The sequence below is a fragment of the Musca autumnalis genome, unplaced genomic scaffold (genome assembly GCF_047663935.1).
Source record: "Musca autumnalis isolate F117 unplaced genomic scaffold, ASM4766393v1 scaffold_2, whole genome shotgun sequence".
Taxonomy (NCBI): Eukaryota; Metazoa; Arthropoda; class Insecta; order Diptera; family Muscidae; genus Musca; species Musca autumnalis.
In genome coordinates this window covers 253,208,891-253,231,994 of record NW_027411755.1, presented here as the reverse complement: position 1 = coordinate 253,231,994, position 23,104 = coordinate 253,208,891, and the positions used below count along the sequence as shown (strand labels likewise).

The 23,104-nt window shown below is 35.2% G+C and overlaps 2 protein-coding genes across 3 annotated transcripts; one reads left to right on the top strand and one right to left on the bottom strand.

The window, feature by feature from the left end:
* Positions 1–3,770: 3,770 nt before the first annotated feature.
* Positions 3,771–7,264, bottom strand: LOC141393403 (inactive pancreatic lipase-related protein 1). 2 transcript variants are annotated; one of them, XM_073966400.1, is made up of 6 exons: positions 7,126–7,264; positions 5,442–5,607; positions 5,141–5,355; positions 4,544–4,759; positions 4,276–4,476; positions 3,771–4,076 (listed from the first exon to the last, which is right to left on the bottom strand). In XM_073966400.1, the coding sequence occupies exons 1-6, from the start codon at positions 7,178–7,180 to the stop codon at positions 3,856–3,858; spliced, it is 1,074 nt and encodes a 357-aa protein (XP_073822501.1). In that variant the 5' UTR covers positions 7,181–7,264; the 3' UTR covers positions 3,771–3,855. The 2 variants fall into 2 exon arrangements, with proteins under 2 accessions (XP_073822501.1, XP_073822500.1); XM_073966399.1 differs by lacking the exon at positions 7,126–7,264 and adding an exon at positions 5,675–5,816.
* A 10,857-nt stretch (positions 7,265–18,121) lies between these two features.
* baf (barrier to autointegration factor) lies at positions 18,122–18,847 on the top strand. The gene is made up of 2 exons (XM_073971477.1): positions 18,122–18,397; positions 18,527–18,847. The coding sequence occupies exons 1-2, from the start codon at positions 18,272–18,274 to the stop codon at positions 18,671–18,673; spliced, it is 273 nt and encodes a 90-aa protein (XP_073827578.1). The 5' UTR covers positions 18,122–18,271; the 3' UTR covers positions 18,674–18,847.
* The last annotated feature ends 4,257 nt before the right edge of the window (positions 18,848–23,104 follow it).

The window sequence follows — 23,104 nt, the reverse complement described above, 5'->3', positions numbered from 1 at the left end:
TCCTAAGTGACACCTGGTCTTCATCGGACTTTTCCCTTCTTGCTGTACGGCTGCTTTTCGATGGACATTTCCTCGACGTACATCTTCGCTTTTTCCACCTTGTTACGGGATTTTTCCACTTTCCTACGGGCCAATTGTCGGCGGCTTCCACCTTCAGCGTATGGACATCTACAGCGATCTCGCTGGATTCTGCACTTTGGCAATGCTTGCTTTTCTCGTTGTAGCCCACATTTATCGGTATTTCCACATTGGACCAAGTCATCACACGGTGCTTTATGTCCAGGTTGATGTCGAAGGCAATCATAAAGTCCACGCCAAGTATAACTTCGTCCACAATATCGGCCACTATAAAATCGAAATTTACCGATTTCCTACCCATACTTAGCCTTTGGTAGGCCTTTCCATGCACCGGGGTCTTCTCGCCTGTGGCCGTCCGCAATTTGACTCCATTTAACGGCAATACCTTCCCTTTTACCAAATCCGGTCTAATAATGGACTTTGTTGCACCGGTGTCCAATGTCAAGGTACGCAATACACCATTGACGAAGCCTTTAACCGTTAAGTTGTGATTCTTCTGCTGGACTATGGCTATAGAGATTGTGGGACCATCATTTTCATCCTCTGCCAGCAGCGTCTCGTGATTGACGGAATTCCCTATATTTGATTCACCTGATGTCACCCTTTCCAGATTCTTGGCCACCGGTTGGTCGTCGCTTTTTGAAGGCGGTGAGGTGGATTTGGGCCTTGCTTGTCTCAATCTGCATTCTCGGGCCAAGTGTCCAGTTTTCCGACAGTTATAACAAGTTTTTCTCGTTTTTCCAGCCCCTCGTTTCACACGCATTAGTGCATCTTTCAGATGATCGACCACGGTCTGGGAATTGTTGTCCTCAACTTCCAGCCTCCTCACGTTGTCAGCTTTAGGTTTCACCAGCATCCTCGCGGTTTCTTGGGCCAGGGCAAATGACACGGTTTCTGCAAATGTTCCTATCGGTGCCGCATACGCCGCAAATTTTATCTCTGGATCACGAATACCACTTGCAAATGTCTCAATCTTTATGCGGTCCACCAATGGATGTGTCTCTATATCAGCCGCAAAGTCTTGTAAGGTCTCATTTGGCTTCTGGACTCTTCCCCTCAGTTCCATTCGGTAGATCTCTTGCTTGTGTTCACTACCGTACTTACGTTCAAGAGCAGCCATTATATCTCCATAGTTGTTCCTAGAAGCGGCGGGAATACTCTGTAATACGTCAGCAGCATCACCCTTCAATGCCATAAGGAGTGATACCGCCTTGTCGTTGTCGTTCCAAGAATCTCTAGCAGCCAATGTCTCGAACTGTAATTTGAACACATTGAAAGAGGTAGAGCCGTCGAACACTGGAGGCTTAATTTTTAACGCGTTATGGATAGCTCTCACTGGGCCGCCTTTGATTTCCAGTTCCGACATTTTCTTCTCAAGGTTCACAAATTTCTCATCATGGGCCAGAACTTTCTCGTCAACAGACAAAATCTTTTTATCCAACTCTTTCATTTGTACCTCCACGTTTTCTACTCTCTTTTCAATCACCATCGTGATGTTCTCGAGTTTCTCGTTAATTTTTCTAGAATTCTCTTCCAACTCCTCTTTTAAGTTTCTTGAATTTTCTTCAAACATCCTAGAATTCTCTGCTTTCATTTCGTCCATTTTAGCATCTAATTTCTCCATCATTTTGGAATTTTCTTCACTTTTCTTATTCATTTCCTGCATTATCATAGCCAGCATTGATTTCAAATCGTCACCCCTGGCAGCTACCGATGAAACTTCCTCAACAGTGGATTCGCCCTTTGCCGGTAACTCGACTTCCTCCTTATCGTCGAACTCATATTCATCGATGTTCATTCCACGGCGCTCGAACTCTTCCAACAAGCGTTTTTGTAGTTCGGCCTTGTTGCCAGTAGAACACAACTCCAACTTACTTAGCTCCTTCTTCAAGTCTTCCACTCGCATCTCACTGCTGACACCAATTGTTACGGAATTAGATTTAACTAATGTCCGTGTAGACGTTGTTTTATTCCCCGATACGATTTGTACCAAATAAAACAGGGTTCGTTTTAGATTACGTTTCTACAATGCTTTATTTACTTTATTACACTTCTTCGTAACCGACTTTAATTACTAAGCACGCAGCTTGTCTCTAGTTAGCACGCAGCTATTCTTTTACCGATCAGTTCAGTTCAACGCTTAAAACACAACTCAACTCATGTTGCCATTCGTAACTCTATTTATACCCAAAATCTCCTTGGTCTAGAAATATCTAGAACATATGGCAACCTCTCGAATCTGTGCAGCGAACACACAGACACACATTCGCACTAAACGAACAACCATACTCACATACATACAAGTAGACAAGCACAGTAATGACGTAATTACAACAACAAACAACTACACGAAATACAAGAAGTAGGAACTAAACGATAATCACATTATTATGGCAAAACAAACAAAAGAACAATAACAAAAGGTAATGTAACGACTAGAATGATGAAGAGAGTTCTACATGGTAGTTGTTGTTGCTTAAATAAAGTAACTGCGTAATAAAAACTTTACGTTACAATTCAAATTTTAAATTAACGGAAATTAAACTAAACTAACTTAAACCTATCAGTTACATTCGTAACAATATGCATCATTTAAGTTGTCAATTCCACATAATATGTGTCAAATAAATGACGTAAACTCCCAAAACACCTGTTTTAAGTGCAAATGTAAAATGCGTCCAATTTATTGTTATAGTTCATTTAGATTTACGAAAACGAGTTGATTTCAACTGTCAATTCCTTTGAGTATACGTCAACTGAGCAATGGAATTGTCAGTTGAAATCGAGTGGATTTCGTAATATAAACCAGGTGATTTTGTTAATTAACCGTATGAAAATGCAAACAAAAATGTAGTTACAGAGGTTCACCTTATTTATTGCATCATGGTGACAGCTTTCAATTTCTCTGATTTTAATTTCAGTTGGGCGCCTTCGTGGTACAATTATTAGTTACAGAAACATCTCATTTAACTAAATTCCTCAATGATTTCAGCAATGTAAAACTTCTCCACAAGTATTGTCGTAGTATATTCATTCAGACATCGCGATAACAATGACATTCCGTATCACTGTGCATATGATACCAAACGTGTATTAAAACAACTAATTATTTTCAACGACGTTTGCACTAGATTTTTTTGCCGGGTTAACCTTCTTTATGAGGATTTATTTGACGTTTGCGCTATGGAATTGACATTTGAAACCCAAAACCACTGGGTTAATCCGGTTAAGTGCAAACGGCGTATTACATGACATATTCCCCAAAACACTTGTTAGGAGATGCCAATGTAAATTAGATTTAAAGGCCAGAACAGAATCAATCGTCGCTGGCTTTGCTTGCTTCCCCAATTGTCAAATTATAAAAGCCTCTTTGCAAATCCGACTGCGTTCTCCTCATGGTACAATAATACAGGTAGCATTATCAAGCCAGCTGATGGTAACATAATGTGTCAATTGCATTGAATTGATGTCAAATTTTGACATCTTATGTTACCAACAATTGCCGATGCGGCTACCTGTGTATTTGTACCATGGTTCTCCTTTAGGAGACTATATAATTTGACATTTGGGAAGCAAGCAAAGCAAGCGACGATTGATTCTGTTCTGGCCTTAATCATAGATCTTCCCTAATAAGAATCAAACAAACAAAATTTATTGTAAAAACATTTCACCACAAAAGAGCTTTCATATTATTTGGCATTTTTATTTAACAGTATCGTTTAATAGATAACAACATAAAACAATTTAACTCTCACGTCCACTATACCCCAAAGAGCATTAGAAATCCATACCCAATGCAAATGATGATTGATTTGAGGTCTTCAAATAGTAAATACCCTCAACGGTGTTGGGAGTTGGATCACCCATTAGAATTTTCTCTCCAGTGCAATTTTTGCCCTTGACATCAAACAAAGACGAGCATGGTAAGGCATAGAAACCCTTATCACTATTTATAGATTCGGCATAGTATTCATAGGATCGGCCGTGACTGCAACCAGCTAAACAAGTTTGGGGGAAAATAAGTTAGTTTAAAGACAACATTATAGTACGGTTACACTACAGTTTTTTGCCGGGTTAACCCACTTCGAGGGGATTTATTTGACGTTTGCGCTACGGAATTGACATTTTAAATCCAAACCCACTGGGTTAATCCGGTTAAGTGTAACCGGGGTATTAAATTATTTTAGAAAAACTTACTAAATATTTGACTTATTTCCGTACAACCCGGCTGCGGTGGATTTCCACCATTGGGATAAAAGTCAACATGACCTATAGGATTTTTGAAGCCCAAAAATCCAGCACAACTGTGAATAACATCCACAAAATCAGCATCGGTACGATCCAAATGATTTTCTGGCCCAATACAATCTTCAAAGGCCGGACGGGCAGGATCTAAACCTGTTCGGGATAGTATGAAAAAATAAGATACCCTTCTATCCACCGATTGTCATGTATGAACACATACCTGTAATTCTTCCAACCCGATATTTGGTATAGGAACCAGCATAACCCATAATATGTGAACCCAAACTATGACCAATCAGATGAATACGTTTTGGATCGGCATTTTTCTCCTCCACCAATAAATCAATTAATTTCGCAACGGCTCTACCCACTTGCACGGTATAACGCGCTGGTCTCAGATAGTAGATGTTATCGGCTTGGTCTCTCCAATTGATGGCTGAAAATCAGAATGATGGCGATGAGACTCAAATAACAGGAAATTATCCATTTTGGAGGATAAATTATCCACATGGGTGAATAAATTATCGACGCATGTGAATAAAGTATCCACTTTGGTGAATTAATAATCGACGTTGGTGAATATATTATACACGTTGGTGAATAAATATCCCATTTGGTGAATAAATTATCGAGGTTGGTGGATAAACTATCCATGTAGGTGAATAAATTATCCACTTTGGTAAATAAATTGATTAATAAATTGGTGGACAAATTATCCACATTGGCTGTAAAACCTTCACGTTGGTCAAGCAATTATCCAGGATGGTGGATAAATTATTCATTGTATTGTTACCACCATCACAATATTACCACTTACCAAAAACATTGACATGCCCCCTCTTGATATAACCTCCCCGGATCGATTGTATGGAATTACTTTGGGTGCTCGACTTCCAACCATGGACCAAAATCTTCGTATCTAATGCAGGATTGAATTTCTCTGCCATCTCTTCCCAGGTATCACGTTTGTGACGTGATGGTCCTTCGGCATTCATCCAGACATTGTTTATTACGGGTTCTGTGGGGTTTGCGCTGGAAGAACAAACAAAAATAAGTAAAAAAAGGAATTAATCAATCAAATTGTTCCTTTCTTTCCTAAGTTCATTCTGAAATATTACCTTGAATAATATTCAAATTGTATAATTTGTGGTTCTTCATTGCGATTATCATCTGGTGGTGGTTCAACTAAATATGCCACCTGGGGTTGGCCATCACCGTCTGGCATATACATCCATGTGTCATTGTAATCCTCCTCATTCAGCTCTACTTGGGCCCGAATGCCAACTGAAAATTAAAAAAAGACAGTTAATTAGATATTGGGATTTAATAATATAAAGAAGACACTATGTACTAAAACTCCATATGGGCCGAACAAAATTCAAAAACGCTGCTACTCCTGACACTATCCATTGCACCAAAATAAACGAAGAAGCCAATTCATTACGGCAAGGATTGATGATGTTACAAACACAATGCAAGGTACTAATTGACATTTTTAACAGGTTCTAAAGTTTTTTTTCCAGATTTTTAGGACTTTCTCCAACGAACGAACGAACGTCTTTTCTCATTGGCGATCATGAAAATATTGAAGTTGGAATGCATCATGCATTTCCCTTCAAGTCAAATGGTAAATTGTTCATAAATACGAAGAACTTGTAAAAGTTTTTGTAAATTATTAGAATGGAACGGGTTTTTGAGGTTTTAAACTTGTTTCACGGTTTGTGATACGAGGGATTTGGGTGTAAGAAGGGTGAGAAGAGTAAATATACAGCATGCTGAGAGTTATATTAAATATTATAGGAAGTTTAACACAAGATGCAATTCTTGTTATACTATCCATTTGCCTTGCAAGCCACCCTAATGTGTAGAGGTGACTAAATTTAGGATGATTATAGTCGTAATTTGGCGAAGTTATTTATTTGTTCTTTATTTAAATATATTAACATTGTTAATTTAAACAGTATATGATTAATTGTTTATAAATAATTACTTTAATTTTGTAACAACAATAACAAAATACATATGTAGTAGGTCAAGCAACAATAATTGTTTTAATTTTTAAGGTTGGTGTTCACAAAAGAGGTTATGGCCTGTAGTTTCAACAATAAATTTCAATGCGTATAAAACAAATGAAATCCTTTGAATTTCAGATGAGTTTTTAATGTATACTAAATGAAATTGAAATCAATTGGATTTCAACTATAGAAATATGCTTTTAGATGTGAACTTAATGCTTGGTTTACATTTACGAAATCCACTCGATTTCAACTGTCAATTTCTTTGCGTATTTTGTCAAATGAAAACTCATCTGAAATCCATTTGATTTCATTTGACGTTTAATCAATGGAATTGACAGTTGAAATCGAGTGGATTTCGTAAATGTAAACCAAGCATAACAGTGAAACAAATATTTGGTTTGTTCCAGTACTGCAATAATCTACTATTTTTCCGATATCATAAAGGAAAAATTTTTATCGTAGTAAAAATAGTAACTTCTTGCAGGTTCTGGAACAGAGCAATTTATTATTCGTCTCATGGTTGTAGTACATTAACGAAACGTTTATACACATAGTAGAAGATCTGTGGAAGGACTTCATTCTGCAGACGAGGCCTGTAGGGTCTAAAATCTATTAAAAGATTCTCGTTCTTCAGATAATCAATAAAATATGTCCCATTTAAAGGCGTCCTCTATAGAGTAATCGTGTACTAAATTTATTCGTCTTTTAGTTTTTTGTTTTAATAAAAATCTTATGGAACCAAAAGTTCTCCGTATAAATAACTTCTCCACTCTGCACAACTTACCCGTTACAACAACTATAACAAACAGCTTCAAGATCACTTTTATTGTGATACTCATTTCAAAAATACTAAACACTTGGTTTTTATAAACAAATTTCTAATAACGAATATTTATTAATAACTTATTTTAATTGGTTTTTTTAAGTACACCCCTTTCAACACCTTCAAATGTCAATCATTCTTTACTTAAAAACCCCAAAATATAAAAAAACTTGACAATATTTTATTGACACACTCCGAATTTACTGTAAAACTACTAATAGCTTCTTAAGGTGCTAACTTGTCTTTTTATAGTTTTGCTATTAAATTCCTATTCCTCAATAATGGTTTTAATTGTTGTTGTTGTTGCTGTTACTATCAAACCTTAAGCTGTAAATTTGTTATCTGCCACTGGCGGTATGGTGTCAAAAGAACCTTGGTTTTACAAGATAAGACATTTGACATAATCATCCTGCTGTGAATCGGACTAATTAAGCATATGCAGAGGGTTAAAAACGACCAAGAAAAGAAAAAAAAGTTTATGAATGAAAAACGTAAAATGCAACTGAAAATGGGCAAGGTTGTGAGAATGTAAACTACATACATACACACATATATATATAAATGTTAATAACATTGTTGTTCGCCCTATTCTATGTTAATATTTATATTAAGGCCATATAAGCCTCCAAGCGTGGTTTTATTAAACACCAATTTTCCATGGACTTTAAGGCCTCTAAGCGTGGTTTTATTAAACACCAATTTTCCATGGACTTTAAGGCCTCTAAGCGTGGTTTTATTAAACACCAAATTTCCATGTACTTTAAGGCCTCTAAGCGTGGTTTTATTAAACACCAATTTTCCATGGACTTTAAGGCCTCTAAGCGTGGTTTTATTAAACACCAATTTTCCATGGACTTTAAGGCCTCTAAGCGTGGTTTTATTAAACACCAATTTTCCATGGACTTTAAGGCCTCTAAGCGTGGTTTTATTAAACACCAATTTTCCATGGACTTTAAGGCCTCTCAGCGTGGTTTTATTAAACACCAATTTTCCACGGACTTTAAGGCCTCTAAGCGTGGTTTTATTAAACACCAATTGTCCATGGACTTTAAGGCCTCTAAGCGTGGTTTTATTAAACACCAATTGTCCATGGACTTTAAGGCCTCTAAGCGTGGTTTTATTAAACACCAATTGTCCATGGACTTTAAGGCCTCTAAGCGTGGTTTTATTAAACACCAATTGTCCATGGACTTTAAGGCCTCTAAGCGTGGTTTTATTAAACACCAATTGTCCATGGACTTTAAGGCCTCTAAGCGTGGTTTTATTAAACACCAATTGTCCATGGACTTTAAGGCCTCTAAGCGTGGTTTTATTAAACACCAATTGTCCATGGACTTTAAGGCCTCTAAGCGTGGTTTTATTAAACACCAAGTGTCCATGGACTTTAAGGCCTCTAAGCGTGGTTTTATTAAACACCAATTGTCCATGGACTTTAATACTTAGTTTACATTTGCAACTTTTTCGTGATTTCGCTGGCTTTTCGTGATTTCGCGCGAAATCCAGCGAAATTTTTCATGATTTGGCATACAAAAATGAAATCATCTCAATTCGTGATTTCAGCGAAATCAACATCGAAATCACAGTACACATGATATACAACCTTACTTTTGTCTAGAAAAGTACCAAAAGTTGCAACACATTTTACGTATCACAATAAACAAGGTAGATGTGCGAATTGCTGCAACAAAAAATGTTAGTATCAAAATTTGTAAACAAAGTGAAAAAATACTAAATTACTTTGTTACAATGCTATTTTTCATTGTGTTCCCGTACTTTTTTAATGGTAATATTAGAAAAAAGAGCGAATTGTCAAAAATTGCTTCCCCATACAAATTGCGTAAAAAATACGGGAACGGAAAAATGACGGAAATTGCAAAAACTCCAGCAGAAATGTCAAAATCAACGTATCAGCTATAGTATTAGATACCAATGAACATATGAACATGTTGCTGCTAGTTTCTACTAGGCCAAAATTTTATGGCAGAAAACAGGAGAAGAGGGTTTATTCGGCGCTATTTTTGTTTAAAGAGAAGTGCAATTCTTGCTAGATTTCGGAATATGGAAACGCATTTTTAGCACTAAATGGAAAAACTCCTGCAAGTACTAATATTTTGCAGGTTCTGAGCAAAACTTTTATCTATCAAAATTTATTATTATGATGTCTCAACCATAAAATAATTTTTTATTTTTTCATTTGTTAGTACTATAAACAATTAATACGATATATAGATAATTTTACGATAATTTTCCAAATAAAGTTGTAAAGTTCTATATTGTCGTATATTTTTGACGATTAAATCAATTTACAATAAATTGTTTTGAAAATTCATGTTCGATCAGCTGCGCATATGCATCTACCTTTATCATTGTGATATGTTTGAAATCAACAAAAAATAAGTGTAAACACCGGGGTGTATTTCAGGATTTCGTGAAATCCAGTGGATTTTGGAGCGCAAGTGTAAACTTGGCATTTGGTTTACATTCGGTGTCTTTTCGTGATTTCGAAGGCGTTTAGTGATTTCGCGCAAAATCAAGCAAAATTTATCATGATTTCGCATACAAAAATGAAATCATCTCATTTCGTGATTTCAACGAAATCAACATCGAAATCACAGTACACATGATATACGACCCTGATTGTGACTGAAAAAGTACCAAAAGTTGCAACACTTTTCACGTATCACAATAAACAAGGTAGATGGTCAATTGCTGCAACAAAAAAATTTTAGTATCAAAATTTGTAAACAATGTGAAAAAATATTAAATTACTTTGTTGCAATGCTGTTTTTCATTGTGTCCCGTACTTTTTTAATGGTAATGTTGGAAAAAAAGAGCGAATTGTCAAAAATTGCATCCCCATACAAATTTCTAAAAAAAAAATACTGGAACGGAAAAATGGCGGAAATTGCAAAAACTCCAGTAAAAATGTCAAAATCAACGTATCAGCTATCGTATTTAGATGATAATGAACATGTTGCTAGTTTCTACTATGCCAAAATTGTGTGGCAGAAAACAGGAGAATAGGGTGTTATTCGGCGCTTTTTTAAAGAGTAGTGCAAGTCTTGCTAGATTTCTTAGTACGGTAACGCATTTTTAGCACTAAACGGGAAAACTGCTGCAAGTGTAATATTTTGCAAGTTCTGAACACAACTTTTATTTATCAAAATCTATTATTATGATGTCTCAACGACAAAATCATTTTTTATATTTTCATTTGTTAGTGCTATACACAATTAATACGATATATAGATAAGTTTACGATAATTTTCGAAATAAAGTTGTAAAGTTCTATATCGTCGTATATTTTTGATGACTAATTCAATTTACAACAACTTGTTTTGAAAATTCATGTTCGATCAGCTGCGCCTATGCATCTACCTTGATTAGTGTGATATGTTTGAAATCAACAAAAAAATAAGTGTAAACACCGGGGTGTATTTCAGGATTTCGTGAAATCCAGTGGATTTAAGAGCGCAAGTGTAAACTTGACATAAGGCCTCTAAGCGTGGTTTTATTAAACACCAATTATTAAACTGATGAGATCCAGTGGCGTGGATCGAAACTAGTCTTCCCTGCCTTACCCCTTGGCTAACAATGACAAACTTTTTCCACTAATAAATTAGTTGTTTTAAAATAATAAAACAACAACAATGGGATTAAGCCAGACTATTTTGAAAAAACAATATTGTATTAGCTATCCCAATAAAAAACGACGCCACCAATGTTCGATTTTAAAATGCATTTACAGCCTGTTTCTGTATGTCGAAACGAAAATGTGTGCGAATGAAACACACCCAAACTTTAGTGTTCGTAATGTTATTACCTTTGCTGTTTCTTCAAAGCAAAAACAAGTTTGGAAGCACACACGGGTTTGGTAGTGTTTCATTCGCACACATTTTCGTTTCGACATACAGAAACTGGTTGTTATTATTTGTGTAAAATAAAAATATTAAAAACTTTATTACATTAACACAAATTATGAAAATTCTCCATTGAATTCAATTGCAACCATGCGTGTTTCCTCCGCTCTCCATTCAATCCAAGCTTAACTGTTGTTGCTTCATCTGCTAAATGGGTTTTTTTTTTTTTTTGGTCGGGGAAAAAGTCATCGAAAGACTTGGCTACCTGGTTTATGGTTTCGCCAGGTGTGCGAGACTTTAACACGCTAAAATAACCCCTTTACTCTGATCCACCATCCCTGCGGTACCGCCGTACAGGCATTTCGTCGCAGGGGGGAATGTTCTATAGAACACTGCTATTTGTTATTCTTCTTCGAATATCGTCTTGCCTCCGTAATTCCAATATTATTGTCTTTATGTACTCACATACATACTCCCAATTGGTTAAAGACACCATCATAATTTCGATTATGTTTTCTACACATATTTCACTACCAACTTGCCGCTCTAAATTTGTCCTCTCTTCTCTGAATCGCGGGCACAAAAAGAAAACGTGGTGTGGGTCTTCTACATGTTCCACGCAGCAGGGACAATCAGGGGAGCAGTCAAGTCCAAAACGGTATAAATAGAAGTTGAGATCTCCATGTCGCCTATTTGACCAAGTCTCCACATTTCGTATCAGCGAATACGTCCATCTTCCTTTTGTTGAAGCTGACCACTTGCTTTGCCATTCGATAGTGCTACGTCTTCTTGCGACGTCGGGATTTATATCGGTTTCCTGCGAATTCCGTAAATTGAATAATAATTCAGCTTCTCTTGCTAAGACATCAATAGGTATCATACCAGCGATAACATAGGCTGCATCGTCAGACACAGTCCTATATGCGCAGCATACCCGTAGTGCTGCTAGTCTATAAACTGAACCAATCTTTGCATAGTACGTTGCGTACTTCATGGATTGTGCCCATATTGGTGCTGCATAGAGAATAATATTTTTTATAACTCCTGCTAGTATTTTTCTTCTTAGGTATCCAGTAGTGCGATTCTCTAACACATTTTTTGAGTTACCGACAAAAATCGTCAAAATTAAAATGCTTATAAATTCGGTAATTAACGATATTTTTCGGTAAGTTAGCGACCAAGAGAAAGTAGTGGTAAAGTTCTATCGATAGCAACAGTGTTGTCAACTTTTATTTTAACTTTTCATTCATAATTTTGCGTTTTAATTTTACCGACATTTGTCGTTAACTCAAAAAATGAGTTAGAGAATCGCACTACAGGTCCCCTTGTGTTTGGCATAATACGACACAGCGCTCTACATGTTTTTTCAGCTTTTTCCTTTACGTAATCTAAATGATTCTTAAAAGATGTTATGTTTGTTGTCAAATGTTGTTAACAGTACTCTGAATGGCCGACCTTCTGTAGGCCTTGTTAATAATTTTTGGAAATGTTAACACGCTTATCTCTTTTTGGAAAATAGGTGTGTACGATAACTTTCCCAGCAATAATTACTCAGTCAGTTCCAGCAACCTCTCTCAGTGAATTTTACTCTCACAAGCAAGAAAAATTGCAGAAAGTTATCGAACAGCATTTTGCAAAAACTTGCAAGAAAGTCAGCTGTTTCCGAAAATGTATGAAATTTATTTTTGTTTCTTTTGATATTTTAAACCAAACGGAACAAAAACATAAATTTTAATATTGCAGTTGACTTATTCAATGCTATAATCCTATCCAGAACGCTTTAGAATCCATGGTAGAACAAATACAAGGTAAAGTTAATACTACAACAAATACAACTCGAACAACAACCACAAAGGAATTTGTTTTTGTTTGTAAACCTTAGTGTCAAAGTAAATGTAAACAAAACAAGGAAATGTCTATAAATTATTGGAATTTAAAAAACTAATAATTTTTCACATTTGATTGAATATTTTGGAAAACATGAATGAAAACTCGTTAGATTTTCAATTTGAATGTTTCCATATCATTCCACTAAATGCATAATTTCTCGCAGAAAGTAGAATACTTGCAAAAATGTTTCGGGTCGCTGGTAATTCATTGAAAAAAGAGAAGATGTTTCCATCATTTGCTTTTGAAAACAAAAAAGCACATGTTTATTAGGGCTTTATTCTTTTCAAGTTTAAGAAAATACCACACATATTAACAAATATTGTACCGCCTCTATAAGCGGTGTTTTAGTGTGCGGCATGTCGTTCGGACCTGGAGGAGGTTACATGTCAATGATATGAAGCCGTCTTTATGGGAAATAGTTTTTTTTTTCTGATGAATAAATTTGTTCTTCAAAAATATATATCCCTAATATACATCGAACATAGAAATAAATACATAAAATGTCGAATGGAATTTGACACTAACACTACAACCCAGTTCAGTCAGCTGGGTATTGCTGCTACCTTTTCTTGTTCTACCATGTTTAGAATCTAAAAAATGTGATATTGTGAAATTTTCTTGGTCAAAAATATTAACATTTCGATTTGTTTACATTGAAAAGTCAGCTGATCAGACTTGCAAATTTTTGCGGGACAAATTTTCCCAGCAAAAATTTGCAAGTTCTCACTCACAAAACTCTCCAAAAATCTCTCCAAACTCGCTCTCTTTTGCTGGATAATTTTGTTATCGAACAGCATACAGCAAAAATTTGTACGAATTTGTACAAATTATTGGGTTATCGTACACACCTAATGTATGCCGCTGCCTGTAGAGATGTACAAACTGATTTATGTACTTATAGGGATCTCTAACAACTGCTAATAAAATGTAGCGAACGGAGTGCCTTTTTCACGACTCCGTTGAACTGCATCCGCATGTTGTTAAAATGTGACAAGTGGATGTGATTCTTTGGATTGCATCCAAATGCGGATAAAATGTGAGGAATGGAGTGCATTTTCACGACTCCGTTAGAATTGCATCAAAACATGCCTTGAAAGAACTAGTCCACATTGCACTACTTCCAATTTATTTTGCTGGGATGTTTCCATGAACTTTAAAACGGCGCTTGTACCAGAACTTGTTGCCAGGTTAAGCTTCTTTATGAGGATTTATTTGACGTTTGGAATTGATATTTGAAACCCAGTGGGTTTATTAAATCCGGCTAAGAGCAAACGGTGTATTATTTGACGAATACGCTATTGATTTGCCAGTTTAAATCCACAGTATTTACTAAATCCGGTTATATATAAATCATGGTGGAATAAAAAGGTGTTACATCAAATCATGTCAAACGTCAAATTTGCTAACAATAATCAGTAATGCATTAATGAATTGTTTGTTTACACTTCGTATTTGATTTTATTCACAATAACGCATTTTGACAACTGGTGTGAAGATTTAATTTTACCGATTTTTGTCGGTAACAGCAAAAATGAGTTACAGAATCCCACTACTGGACTTGTACAAATTTTTGAGTACACGAGCACACCTAAAATTGTTTTCAATTTGCACAAACATAAATCACCGAATAATTAAAAACAGCTGATTTATTGTTTGCAGGAAGAAGAAGATTTGCATGTGCTTGCTAATGGGTACTTTACACGATATGTTATTTTACATATGTGTTGTCACTTTGCATATACATTTTGTATATAAAAAGTGACAACCCACATGTGAAAAACATATCGTGTAAAATAGCCATAAAAGAAATTTGTCCAGCAACATAAGTGTTACACGCTAAAACTTTCATACCAAACTTTCCCATTATTTTGGCGTTCGTAGATCGAGTTCCATACAAAAGTAATTTTATGAAACTACTGTAATGGGGAACTCGACCTAAGAACGCCAAAATAATGGGAAAGTTTCGTATGAAAGTTTCAACGTGTAACATAAGAGCAAGAATATGCAAACTCTCAGTAAAAGAACTGTCAAAATGTTAAGTGTAACCGGGGTATTAGGGTAACCAGTAGTGGGATTCTGTAACTCATTTTTGCTGTTACCGACAAAAATCGGTAAAATTAAATCGCAAAATTATGACTAAAAACATAAAGGAAAGTTGGCATCACTGTATGTGTCGGTAGAGGCTACCGACTACTTTTTATTCATCGTTAACTAACCGACAAATTTCGTTAATTATCGAAATTATAAGCATTTTAATTTTACCGGCAATTATCGATAACAGCAAAAATATGTTACAGAATCCCACTACAGTAGTGGAATTCTGTAACTCATTTTTTGAGCTACCGACAAAAATCGTTAAAATTAAAACGCAAAATTATGAATGAAAAGTTCGAATAAAAGTTGACAACACTCTTGCTATCGGTAGAACCTTACAACTACTTTTTATTCGTCGCTAACTTACCGAAAAATATCGTTAATTACCGAAATTAAAAGCATTTTAATTTTACCGATTTTTGTCGGTAACTCAAAAAATGAGTTAGCGAATCGCCCCACAGATAAACCTACATATACTATAAGGCCTCTAAGCGTGCATTTATTAATGAGGTCAGAATACTTTTATTAATATGCGAGACATTTAGGTCCACCACTCATGGTACATGGCACAATTACCAAGGTAGTGGTATCACACCAGTAGTGAGATTCTCTTACACATTTTTTGAGTTGCCGACAAAAATCGGTAAAATTAAAACGCAAAATTATGAAAGAAAAGTTCAAATAAATATTGACAACACTCTTGCTATCGGCAGAACTTTACGACTACTTTTTATTCGTCGCCAACTTACCGAAAAACGTCGGTAATTACCTAAATTATAAGCATTTTAATTTTACCGACAATTGTCGATAACTCAAAAATGAGTTAGAGAATCGCACTACAGCTGTTCGAATATGAAATGTCAAATTCCCTTATAAAAAAATTATTTTTGTTGTAATTTCCCCAACAACATAAAGAAAGTTTTGACATAACATATTCAAAATTTTATATTCAATCATATACCATGTTATGGTACAGGGTGTTTTTAAGCCCGATAGAACTTGAAATTGTAAAAAATAACACTAAAAATTAAATTGTAATCAAAAATTTTTTTATTCGAAAGATCAATACGTGACATTAACAATTGAAAATGATTTCGGGCATATGGGCACCGCCGCTGTTCTTGACGAAGTGCATTCTGGACGTCCAATTTTTGGCCACTTTTTCGAGCACTGCTGGCCGTATGTCACGAATAACACGAACAATGCTGGCCTCCAAGGCATCAATTGTTGCTGGTTTATCAGCATAAACCAGTGACTTCACGTAGCCCCACAGGAAATAATCGAGAGGTGTCAAATCGCACGACCTTGGAGGCCAATTGACAGGTCCACTTCTCGAAATCAACTTATCGCCAAATTTTGATTTCAATAAGTCGATTTTTGCGTTCGCCGTATGGCACGTAGCGCCATCCTGTTGAAACCACATCTCCTCCGGATCAATGTCATCCATATTTTCAAACAAAAAATTATTGATCATGGTGCGGTAACGATCTCCATTGACCGTAACGCGAGCTCCGGCCTCATTTTTGAAGAAATAAGGTCCGATGATGCCACCAGCGTGAAAACCGCACCATACGGTGCATTTTTCTGGATGTAATGGAGTCTGTAGGGTCTCTTGTGGATTGCGGCAATTTTGCTTATTAACAAACCCGTTAAGCCAAAAATGCGCTTGTTCAGATGGACGATTATGTACGCCATACAAATGACGAAGTCGTCTATAAGTTGCGCGAATCGACGACTGATTTTCAAAGTAAATTTGGATAATTTCGTAGCGTTGTTCAAGCGTGAGTCTATTCATGATGATTTGTCAGAGTATACTGAAACAAATAAAAAAAGTTTCATCAAAATTTAATTTTTTGTGTTACTTTTTACAATTTAAAGTTCTATTTAGCTTAAAAAAACACCCTTTATAAAGCTGTCGTAAAATAAAGTGATATTTTATATTAGTTTGTTTCACATTGCGAAATATTGAAGCTGTCTACTGTGAACTGCCCTTATAAAGAATGTTTGATTTTGTACCACTATGTGGTACGGCAACTCTATTAATATTCAAATTAACGACCATTATCTTCAATCCGTTTTGGATGCTCATTCTACCCTCAATTTTGTTCGAAATTGTACTTTGATAAAACAACCCTGGTCAACAGGGATGAGTATTTTGTTGTTTTGAACTATTTGTACCAGCAAATAGTACAAGGGAATTATGGACAAGTTTTCCAAAACTATATACATAAACATCAAAGAGAAAATCAACGTTTGACAGAAAAGGAACAGCAATTATTTTATTTCCACTTTGATGCAGAACATAACCAAGCTTCTTAAAATACATTTATTGTTATGTTCGTAGCATGGCCTCCTGAATACTGCCAAGAATCGAAACCTATATATAATAGAATAAAATATAATTAAATTGTTAACAATGTAAAATATAATTGTATGATCGCTAAAGGGGTGTTTACACTAGCCATAAATGTCATATGACCTGAAATTATCCATCGTTAGGCTTGGTTTACATTTACGAAATCCACTCGATTTCAACTGTCAAATCCATAGGTTAAACGTCAAATGAAATCCAGATGAGATTTCATTTGACGTTTGAGCTATGGAATTAACAGTTGAAATCGAGTGGATTTCGTAAATGTAAACTTAGCATTATACAGTCGCTAATGTGTGCAATATTGGGGATTTTCCTTACGCCATTTACTTTTTGCGTCCACACCAAAAAATACGGAGTGAAATTAGGTCTTCATATTGTCTGTGTGGGCAGATATGGAATGTTTTTATTTCGGGTCATAAGACATTGATAGCTAGTGTAAACACCCCTTAACATCCGAATACAAATTTGTTGTTATTGTAAATAAAATTTATGAAAACGTAAACAAACATGTTGACATTTTGAAGAATTTTCGGCCAAAATAGAGTTGTTGTTGTGCTACTTACATGACCTGGTAAATGGATTTTGCGTAAGGTAAAACAACCCTCATTAATATCTGTAGAAGAAACTCAATTTTTTCACATTTCATAAAAGCGTATTTGGTACGTTTTTATGTACCCTTATTGTATTTCGTTTACCATCCCTGATGCTGAATAAAAAATAAACATCATACCATTTTTAGCAAGCATTCATAAACAAGCAGCAATAGTAGGAGGTGCGTCATTGTTCTGGAATTGTGAAATATTTTTATAAACAAGCAAAGCGTGTATCCAATTAAATTAATAAAAAGCTCAAACATTTCACATAGTTTATAACAAAAGGAACTACCACAATGTCTGGAACATCGCAGAAATACAGAAATTTTGTAGCAGAGCCTATGGGCGACAAACCAGTCACAGATTTGGCGGGTATTGGAGAAACTTTAGGTGGTCGTCTAATTGAAGCTGGCTTCGATAAGGTATGGTTTTGATTTATTTACTTAAGCCATGAAGTGTTGAGTGACGCAACTGCTATCTTGACACCAAAGCATGTAGAGTAAGATTGTGGTAAATAATGAATTTATCTTTGAATTCTTTTTGTTTTGCAGGCCTATACAGTCTTGGGTCAATATTTGGTCCTGAAGAAGGACGAAGAACTTTTTAAGGAATGGATGAAGGATACATGTAATGCTAGTTCTAAACAAGCTTCCGATTGTTATAACTGCCTCAACGATTGGTGTGAAGAATTTTTGTAAATAGTTGTGCATTTCAATTTTGTATTACTTTAATAGTAGTAGTTTGTGTAAGCATTACCAACTCACTTTGTATTAATAATAGTGTGTTTTCCAAACTATTCCATGTCAAAGAGAATCTTCTAATATTTTTGTATTGTTAGTTTTTAATAATAAAAGCATATAAAAGCTATAAAATACTTGTGGTTAGTTATTGTTAAACATGTGGGTGTTGAGATTAACTATTGCTACTTGATAAGGTAAATTGCATATACGAGTCGCTTGTAGATGATAAGCAAGTTAGCAAAAGCGGTGTAGTGATTATAATCAATATTGTTTTTTCTACGCCCTCCTTGGATATATAAATATAAAGTAAGTCATACTTTTCACTCTGTATCCATTCCAGTTAGATTTCGTCTATCTCTGAATCGATTGACGGGAAATTGGTGCAATTGCTGTCGAAATTCTCTATTACGTAGGCCGGGTGGCACATATGTGGCACTTCTTTTCTTTTACTTCTCCAAATTTTGATTTCATCTCTTGGTTACTTTATCGATGTTTGAGTCTTCACCTAAATTTTACTTCACTTTCTAACAGGAGCTTTCCCATAACAAGGCCTAACCAACTTTTAACTATACCAATACGACTACGATATTCACCGTCAACGTAGATTAGACCGTAAATCTTTCGAAGAATTTGTCCCTCAGACATGTATTGTTTAATCTTCCTGCACAAACATCCACAAGTATCAGTATCGTGGTCCAACTGTACTTTCATACAAATGATCAATGCTACAGACTTGGGAACTCCATCGAATTTTATTCCTACAAATTTTGTTACCTTTCAAAAGACTTCGAGAAATAGAAGACCTTTCAAACAATTCTATAGATAGAGGACCGTTCAACGGTTATGGGAGACAATCGAAATATCTTCCACATACGATATTTCAAAGCCTTCTTATAAGAACTCTCAATGTCCTTTTTTTAAACGCCGTTTGCAATAGAGCGGATTTACACGGCGTTTGCATTAGAACTTCTTGCCTGGTTAAGCCACTTCATGAAGATTTATTTGACGTTTGCGCTATGGAATTGACGTTTGCGCTATAGAGTTGACATTTGAAATCCAGGGGCTTTATTAAATCCGGTAATATGTAAACGTACTATAATGCTTTGTTTACATTTCAACTGTCAATTCCATTGCTTAAACGTCAAATGAAATCCAATGGATTTCAGTAGTGCGATTCTCTACCACTTTTTTTGAGTTACCGACAAAAATCGTTAACATTAAAACGCAAAATTATGAATGAAAAGTTTAAATAAAAGTTGACAACACTGTTCAAATAGGTAGAACTTTACGACTACTTTTTATTGGTCGCTAACTTACCGAATAATATCGTTAATTACCGAAATTATAAGCATTTTAATTTTACCGACATTTGTCGGTAACTCAAAAAATGAGTTAGAGAATCGCACTACTGATGAGTTTTCATTTCACGTATATGCAAAGGAATTGACAAAAAGCTTGGCACAATTACCACAATGTCAAAACTTCCTTTATGTTGTTGGGGAAATTACAACAATAATAATTGTTTTATAAAGGGTTTTGACTTTTCATATTCGAACAGCTGGTGTGATACCACTACCTGGGTAATTGTGCCTTGACGAAAAGCTATAATGTAAATAAACATGGTGAACTACCTAAAAGTGGATTCTTGTTCTATGAAAATTTGAAATTAAAAATATTTTCTTTTAACATTTTTTTCCTTAATAAAATGTTTCATTCCACATTTGCATAAAGCCCCAGGTATGAAGATCGCTGAAAAATACAACCCTGCAGTCATGGCTTAAAACGTCAAATGGCATGGTACATTAATAAAGGTAAATGCATGGTATAATAAAGTAGAGGTAGGCCAGGGGCTCGATTCTCGTTCTATGAAAATTTGAAATGAAAAATATTTTCTTTATATTTGTTTCCTTTATAAAATGTTTCATTTCTGAAAAATACAACCCTATAGCCATGGCTTAAAACGTGAAATGGCATAGAGCAATAATAAAGGTAGATGTATATGCATAGTTATGGCTATATCACACCATATGCTTTTTCATATGTATCTTGTCACTTTGGGTATACTAATATACAAACCAGCTGATGTCATACATGTGAAAAAGCATACGGTGTGATATAGCCGTTAGTCGGTTCTACAAAAACATATGAAATTTAGAACTTCACTGTTTATTTTAAAAGTACCAAATAGAGTAAAAATTAAAAATCACTTCAGTTATGCTGCAGAATCCCAGCAACAAATGTTGGAAGTTGTGCATGTGGAGTTATGATTTCACAACATCCTTCGATTCAGTCCACTCGAGTTATGAAAAATGCACTCCGTTGGATGATACAATTTATATGCAGTTGCTTTAGAGATCCCTTTCGCCCCTGGCGAAATCATTAGGTGTGTGTCTTTAGTTTGTATTTCTATATTTTTTTAAACAAATTCTTATAATTTTAGACACTCTTTCTTGTGTTCAGAAATTAAAAGGTCACACTAGAGTGTTTCATTGAAACAATTTCATGAAAACAAGGGTTCCTAGCTCGAGCTTCACAGTAGAGTGATAACATAAAGTTGCTGTAGTTGGGAACTCGATCTATAAATAACTAAAAGTTTCAATGAAACACTCTAGTGTGACCTTCGACAAAAAAAGACTGCGACTGTAGGTATCAAAAAATTGGCTTGCTTGGCTAGGGATCTATAAGCGAGTGCTTCTAAAATGTATCGAGCCGAGTGCATTTTTCATAACTCCGTGTGGATGCATCGAAAGATGTATTGAAATCATAACTCTGCATTGCACTACTTCCAAACTTTTTTGCTGGGCACGGATACAATAACACATACATACGCACACAATAATTTTAATTCCGAAAAATAAGAATTTCTCAACACTAATGTTTACCAACTAACTTGACTTATACCCCGGTTACACTATTAAAGGTTAACCCACTGGGTTTAATAGATCCAGTGGGTTAATCTTTGCTGGTTACACTTAGCTTTTCGAGGATATAAACTGTCAGCTGATGTTTGTTTACGTATACATACAAAATAACTAATAAAGTCGTGTTTAACACTTTTACAATTTCTCGCATGAGATATCGTCCCCTCTTTGCTCATATTGGTATATTTTACACACAGGGATACATTTTTGTATCAAGGTATCAAGCGTACTTTTTGTTAAAAAAGTGTCTAATGTAAAAAAAAAATAAATAATTTTATGATTTTCAAATAACTTTAGATTTGTTAACTCCATAAAATCTCATGCGACCAATCGTAAACGTGTAAAACACGACAAACTCTGTTGCAAAAACAGTTGCAACTTTTGGTACTTTTTGAGTAGAGTTGGATTTTTTTGTACAAATACCGAATACAACACTGTATATTTGGTGGATTTATGCCGGATTTAAAATAAACCCAGTCGTGAGAGGATTTAATTTTTGTATGGCAAATCTGGTCAGATTTGACCAGATTAAGCAATAAATCCTCATAAAGTGGGTTAACCCAGCAAAAAACTGTAGTGTAACCGCACTATAACATGACTTACACTGTTGAAGGTTAACCCACTGGGTTTAATAGATCCAGTGGGTTAATCTTTGCTGGTTACACTTAGCTTTTCGAGGGTATAAACTGTCAGCTGATGTTTGTTTACGTATACATACAAAATAACTAATAAAGTCGTGTGTTACACTTTAACAATTTCTCGTATGAGATATCGTCCCCTCTTTGCTCATATTGGTACATTTTACACGCAGGGATACATTTTTGTATCATGTTACTTTTTGTTAAAAAAGTATCTAATGTAAAAAAATAAATAATTTTATGATTTTCAAATAACTTTAGATTTATTAACTCCATAAAATCTCATGCGACCAATCGTAAACGTGTAAAACACGACAAACTCTGTTGCAAAAACAGTTGCAACTTTTGGTACTTTTTGAGTAGAGTTGGATTTTTTGAACAAATACCGAATACAACACTGTGTTTTTGGTGGATTTGTGCCGGATTTAAAATAAACCCAGCCATGAGAGGATTTAATTTTTGTATGGCAAATCTGGTCAGATTTGAGCAGATTAAGCAAATAAGTCCTCATGAAGTGGGTTAATAGTACGTTTATATATAACCGGATTTAACAAACCCACTGGGTTTCAAATGTCAATTCCTTTGCGTATACGTCAAATAAATCCTCATTAAGAAGGTTAACCCTGCAAAAGGCTATAATATAAACATGGCCTAACCCGGCAAAAAACTGTAGTGTAACCGTGCTATAAGGTCTTTTGCATTGTACTGTAGAGTAAACGAACAACATCCAGTAACAATTTGTACAAATTTTGCGTGAACGAACACATATGTCAAAATAAATTCTCATAAAAAACAGCGTTTATTTTATTTATTTTTATCCAAACGTCAAT